At 45.1% G+C, this 6,737-nt stretch overlaps 1 protein-coding gene across 1 annotated transcript in view; it reads left to right on the top strand.

Annotated features, from left to right (window-relative positions):
- The first annotated feature begins 2,605 nt into the window (after positions 1-2,605).
- MTMR10 (myotubularin related protein 10) overlaps positions 2,606-6,737 on the top strand; it is a 98,495-nt gene continuing 94,363 nt past the window's right edge. The window contains exons 1-2 of the mRNA XM_006872144.1: positions 2,606-2,665; positions 3,128-3,188. Coding sequence (XP_006872206.1) covers positions 2,606-2,665; positions 3,128-3,188 — 121 coding nt within the window. The remainder of the gene's footprint in view (positions 2,666-3,127; positions 3,189-6,737) is intronic.

The following is a 6,737-nucleotide window of genomic DNA, read 5'->3' as shown; positions in this document are numbered from 1 at the left end:
TCCATGAATGTTGATTGTGAATCCAAGCAACATTGAAGTTTTTGACAACTTCAATCTTTTCTTCATTAATCATAAGATTATTTATTGGTCCAGTGGTGAGGATTTTTGTTTTCTTACATTGAAGTGCAACCCATGCTGAAAGCTATGGTCTTCGATCTTCATCGTAAGTATTTTAAGTCTTCTTCACTTTCAGCAAGCAACCTTGTAGCATCTGCATACGGCAGGTAGTTAATGACTCTTCCTCCAATCCTGATACCATGTTCTTCATATAATCGGGTTTCTTGGATTATTTGCTCAGCATACAGATGGAATAAGTATAGTGAAATAATACAGCCCTGGTACACATCTTTCCTGATTCTAAACCATTCAGTATCTCCTCGTTCTGGTCAAACAATTGTCTCTTAGTCTAAGTACAGGTTCCTCATGAGCACAATCAAATGCTCTGGAATACCCATTCTTTTCAATGTTATTCATAGCTTGTTATGATTCACAGTCAAAAGCCTTTGCAGAGTCAATAAAGCACAAGTAAACATCTTTCTGGTATTCTTTGTTTTCATCCAAGATCCACCTAATATCAACAATAATATCCCAGTTCCACATCCCTTTCTGAATCCAGCTTGAGTTTCTGACAGTTCTCTGTCCATATACTGTTGAAGCCATTGTTACCAGAGTGGGCTACAAAAGACTACAAAGTCCTGAAGTGAAATGACAAAGGTTTAGTCAAGAAAGAGAACTTTCACGGGAGACATGTAACAGACAGCAGTAGCTCTCCAAGCTCACAGCCTCTGGGGGTTTTAAAGGTCTTATAAACAGGAGCATATGCAAAGGTAATCCTAGCTGGTTCCTGGACTTACTGACAACACCTGGTGGCTTTAAATGTTGCTTCCTGGCTCTTCATTCCTCTGGTTGGGTGTTCATGTCTCCCATATGTGTATCATGTCCAAGACCCTGCTTCAAGACTCAGGTCTGGCTCTGAAGTGCCATATTAGGTTAACAACCTGACCAAATAAATGATTACAGTGCCTGCCCCCTGTGTGAAGGTTGTGGCTTGTGGACCTCTGTATCTCTCAGGGTTCTCAAGCTTGAAGGGACACAGTAATTCCCACTGTTCACTAAAAAAACAACTCTTGAGCTGTCTGGTTCATTTCCTGCTGCCAGTTTCTTACAAGAGCTTTGCTTTTTTCAAGAGAATTGTCCGTCTGTTCTTTCAGCCTGTCTTTATTCTTTTTCCCTCCTGGTTGTACCTTTCTCTAAGGCCCTTTTTAAATTATCTTGAGTAAAACTTTACTTGCACATGATAGTAACAATAGTGTGTGATGATTTCCGCATTCCCTCTGTTTGGAATGGGGACAAATAGATCTCTTCCAATCAGTTGATCAGATAGCTGTCTTTGAAATTTCTTGGCATAGATGAGTGAGTGCCCCAGCCCTATGTCAGTTTGTTTAAAGATTTCTATTTGAATTCCATCAATTCCCAGATTCTTGTTTTTCCGCCAATGACTTCAGTGCAGCTTGGGCCTCTTTCCTTATTACCATCAATTCTTGACTCTTGAAATCATTGAACATTGGTTCAGTGACTCTGTGTATTCCTTTCATCTTCTTTTGATGCTTTCTACATCATTCAATATTTTGTCCATGGTGGTGGTTGTAGTTATGTGCCGTGGAGTGGGTTCCGACTCATAGTGACCCTGCACAGGGTTTCGTAGGCTGTAAATCTTTAAGGGAACGGAAAGCCTCATCTTTCTCCCGCAGAACGGCGGGTAGTTTTGAACTGCTGACTTTGCGGTTCGCAGCCTGATTCGTAACCACGACACTACCAGAGCTCTAGAAGACTTCAATATTGTAAATCAAGGCTTGCATTTTTTTCTTCAGTTCTTTCAATTGGAGAAATGCTAACGGGACTTTATGAGACAGGGTCTGCGCAGGATGAGTCCATGCTGAACGTTTGATCCTGGACACTGTTAGCTGCAACGGACTCCCACGACGGCCCCACACCCACCGTGCCGGGGAATCGGAGCCCTTTCCCCCCACCCTGACCTGTACTCTAGAAAAATGAAAGATCCCCCCAAGCCAAAGAACTAAAGAAAGGAGGGTTCTCCACACTACAGTCGCAGTCCCCCTCTCTCAGTCTCTGCAATTCCTGCGGGCCACCATGACCTCTGCGGGCCGCCGTAGGTCCTTGTGGGCTACTATGACCTCCGCCGGCCGCCGTAGGAACGCCCTCCTCTAGTCGCGTTCTCAAGATGGCCACCGGTTTCCACGCCCCCGGGAGGCTTAGGTGAAGCCCTGGCGTCGGGCGCATCAGGCGTATAGCGAAAGTCCTGCATTCCCGCACCAGGGCGATCTAGAGGTCCCGAGTACCCGACGCGGCCCCGGCTTACGCCGTCCCTTGGGGCGGGGCGCTAGACCCGTCAGGGGATGGGCCCCGGCTCCTCCCCGCGGGGGCGGGCGCTCAGTGGAGTGCCCGCCCGCCCGGGCCAGTACGGCCCGAGTCCGGGCCTGAGCAGCCACACTGGGAGCTGAGGTGGTGGGAGGCGTCAGCGCTGCCGCGGGTACGCGGCGGATCCCAGGCTGCACCGGGGCCCGGGCGAAAAGACAGCGGCACCATGTTCTCCCTTAAGCCGCCCAGACCCACCTTCAGGTCCTACCTCCTGCCGCCATCCCAGGTAAACAACCCTCGGAGCTTCCGGGGAGCCTGCAGGTGGGCCCTGCTGGGAAGCGCCCCGGGAAACGGGGGCTCCGCGCGGGTACCCGAGCCACAGGCTGGCGCGGTGAGGTCGTAAACCTCGGTGAGAACCATTCTCAGCGGGAAGCCCTGGTCAGCACCCTGAGTGTGGACACGTGACCATGTCGGAGCTGGGCTAGCTGTGATTGCCAGCCCTTACCCCCGCCTGCCCCCAAGTGCGAGCACCGGGAATGGGCACTGCACTTACAACATTTTACTCATAGGCTGTAAGTCAGTGATGAACAGTTGTTAAAAAGAAATCGGTATATGTGAAAGAAAGTAAGGCAGGGTTGGGGTAAAAGTATGGATCTGACATGTGTCATTATCACTTAAAAAAGGTAAAACTTTGCTATATTGCTGAACGTAGGGAAAACAAAAACTTTATTTTGTTCATGTGTTTCAGATTGACGATAAGATTAACTCAGAACCGAAGATTAAAAAACTGGAGCCCGTCCTCTTGCCAGGTAAACATCAGAATTCTAACAGATTCTTGAGAAATACGTGTGCTTAACTTCCCTTCACTAGCTAAGCTTTCCCTCTTTAAAAGTCTAATGACTTAGGGAGCAAATAAAATAAAATGCTGGTTAGAACTAAAAGCAACAAGTTGTTGATGTTGTTAAGTACCGTGGAGTCGGTTCTGACTCATAGTGACCCTACACAGGGTTTCCAAGGCTGCAAATCTTTACCGGAGCAGAAGCCTCATCTTTCTCCCGGTAAACGGCTGGTAGTTTCGAACTGCTGACCTTGAGGTTAGCAGCCCGACTCGTAACCACTATGCTACCAGAGCTCCTTAAAAACAACAAGAATGAGCCATTAATTAGTGTTTATCCTTGAAAGCTTTAATAAAGCATTAGGGAAAACTCAAGAATTTAAGTGCCTTCTTAAGACTCTGGCCTCCTAAGATGTTCTTTCTTTTTAAAGGAAGTATATCTTGTAACTGTTTGGTGGTGGTGGTGATTATGTACCGACGAGTCGATTCCGACTCATAGCGACCCTGCACAGGGTTTCCGAGGCTGTAAATCTTTACGGGAGCAGCTGGTAGTTTCGAACTCCTGACCTTGCAGTTCTCAGCCCAATTCATAACCAGTACTCTACCAGAGCTCCTATGTAACGGTTGTTGTTGTTGTTGGGAAGTCCCATCGAGTCAGTTCCAACCCATAGTGACCCCAGTATAGGGTTTCCGAAGAGCAGCTAGTGAGCTTGAACCACCTACCGTGCAGTTCAACCGGCTTTGCAGTCTGGCGCATTAACCCACAGCACCACACCAGGACTCCTTCTAACTGTTTGTTGTTAAGTGCCGTCGGGTCGGTTCCGACCCATAGCGTCCCTATACAGGGTTTCCGAGGGTGTAAATCTTTACGGGAGTAGAAAGCCTCATCTTTCTCCCGCGGAGCAGCTGGTAGTTTCGAACCGCTGACCTTAAGGTTCGCAGCCCGATTTGTAACCAGTATGCTACCAGAGCTACTGTTTAGGTAGCGGAAAACACTCTGCCATTCTTTCCTATCTTCTGCAACCTCCTCCCTCCGTGATTAATAGACAACCACAGTTTTTAATGTATTTTAATAGTTTGGAAAGCAGTCTGACTCTTAACAGGTCTGGGACTCTATCAATAACAAGGCTTGGTGAACTTAAAATTATTTACTTAGCATTCCTTTTTTGAAGTTGTCAGCTGTATTTGCAAATATTCCTGTTTCAGTTTGGAACAGGATTTTTTCCAAGTGACTTTGTTCATATTGTTGACCAGACAGTTCTTTGTTTGGGGAGGCTGCCCTGTATAGTTAGTTGTAGGACGTTTAGCACCATCTGACTCTGCCCACTAGATGCAGCTCCCCCACCCTCCACCCACTACCCCCTGGAGTGTATCAACAAAAAAATGTCTCCCAACTTTGCCTAATGTCTTTTGGGATGTGGAGCAAAAGCTCCCAGTTGAGAAAGACTGCTTTAGAACAAAATTTACCTTAAAGGTAGAAGTGGTGACTGGTGGTAGAAAGGAATTTTGTTTTAAGGCATACAAAATATCCTTCCGGTAGCATATTGGTTATACAAATCGGGCTGTCAACTGTTCTGTGGGAGAAAGTTGAGACTTTCTGCTCCTGTAAAGATTTCCAGCCTCGGAAACCCTCTACAGGGTCACTGTGAGTGGGAACCAACTCCGCAGCACACAACTGCCAAGTTAGTTTTTGTAGTGTAGTGGTTATGAATTGGGTTGTGAACCTTAAGGTCAGCAGTTCAAAACTACAGCTGTTCCGCAGGAGAAAGATGAGGCTTTCAGCTCCCATAAAGATTTACAGCCTCAGAAACAGGGTTGCTATGAGTCGGAACCGACTCCACAGCACATAATCACCAAGTTAGTTGTTTAATATGATTTGCTGTGGAAATATCCAAATACTTAGAAATACATGATTTAAATCTGAAATATAACATGTATCAGATTATGACTACTATTAGCTTTTAAAATCTCAATGCTAAATTTAGAAATAAGCTCTATAGGCAGTAATTGAAAAAATATAAAAATGTTTAAATGTGCTTTAAATAAGGAAGACCATAGAAAAATTGGTGCATTTGAGTTATGGTGTTGGAGGAGAATATTGAAAGTGCCATGGCTGCCAAAAGAACAAACAGATCTACGTTGGAAGAAGTGCAGCCAGAGTGCTCCTTGGAGGCCAGGATGACCAAACTTCGTCTCTCATATTTCGGACATATTGTTGGGAGGGACCAGTCACTGGAGAAGGATGTCATGTTTGGTAAGGTGGAGGGTCAGATAAAAAGAGGAAGACTTCTAGCGAGATAGATTGTCAAAGTGGCGGCATCAGTGGGCTCAAGCGTGGCAACAATTGTCAGATTGGCCCAGGACTGGGTGGTGTTTCATTCTGTTGTGCATAGGGGTTGCTGTGAGGCATTACCAACTTGATGGCACCTAACAATAACCAAGTGGAGACAGACACATTAAAAAACATCAGTTTATGGTCTTATAGATACTGACGATTAAAAGGAGTCCTGCTGTGGTGCCGTGGTTTAATGTGCTGAAATGCAAAGTTGGTTTGAACCATAAGTTGGGGCTGTTCAAGCTCACCAGCTCCTCCTTGGAAACTCTATACAGGGTCGCTATGGGTAGCAACGATACTTTTAAAATATTTTAACTTTATTATGGGAGTTAGTGTGGCACTCGACTGCTGAGCACAAAATTGACAGTTCAAAACCACCTGCTGCTCCTCAGAAACCCTATTCAGGGTCGCTGTGAGTCAGAACTGACTTGATGGCACTTAACAACGGGGGAGTTAGTTGTAAATGTTTTTCCTTGATTTTGTTCATGCTTTTGAACCAAGGAGTGTGTGCTGGTTAACCTCACGGTGACAATAGGTAACCCTTGCTCCCTGTGTGTGCTCTGCGTTAGTCTTCGCCCCCCAGACATGTAAAGACAGTTCTGGAAAACCGTGCTTTTCTCGAAAGGGTTCCGTCACTTTGGTTGAGCAGGCTGGGGTCTTAGGCTTTGATTCCTCCCTCCCAATAGTATGGCTTGACACATTAATAAACAGCATGAGCTTACCTACAAATGATAGTTCTTGAATTTAAAAAAAAATAACTTTTAAATTTAAGATATACTTATGAGTTGTGTTATTAAATATTGATAAGCTTAAGTAACTTTTTCATTTAAGCATCACCCCTCCTGTAGAATTACTATTACTAAAAACTCAACTTTCTACCAAAAAGTCATAAATTTCTGTGAATGATTTTTAAACCTATTTTCTTACTTTAAGTGGTTAGCCAGTCTTAGAAACACCAGCTAAATGGGAATTTTCTTTTAGTTGTCCATTAAGAAATTCTTTGACCTATATTAATTTTTCTTACATTGAATTCTGCATCACAGCTCAAATCTCTGTACACAGACATGATGTCACGGCAGGTCATTCTCACCATATTGCTTGCAGAATGTTTTACCAGTCTGAAGTTACCACCCCCTGTGTTTACCTGTTCATTCTAGCCCCGCCCACATTTGTATTCTGATGGGGGGG

Source organism: Chrysochloris asiatica, unplaced genomic scaffold (genome assembly GCF_000296735.1).
Source record: "Chrysochloris asiatica unplaced genomic scaffold, ChrAsi1.0 scaffold00184, whole genome shotgun sequence".
Taxonomy (NCBI): Eukaryota; Metazoa; Chordata; class Mammalia; order Afrosoricida; family Chrysochloridae; genus Chrysochloris; species Chrysochloris asiatica.
This window is presented reverse-complemented; position numbering and strand designations above follow the sequence as displayed.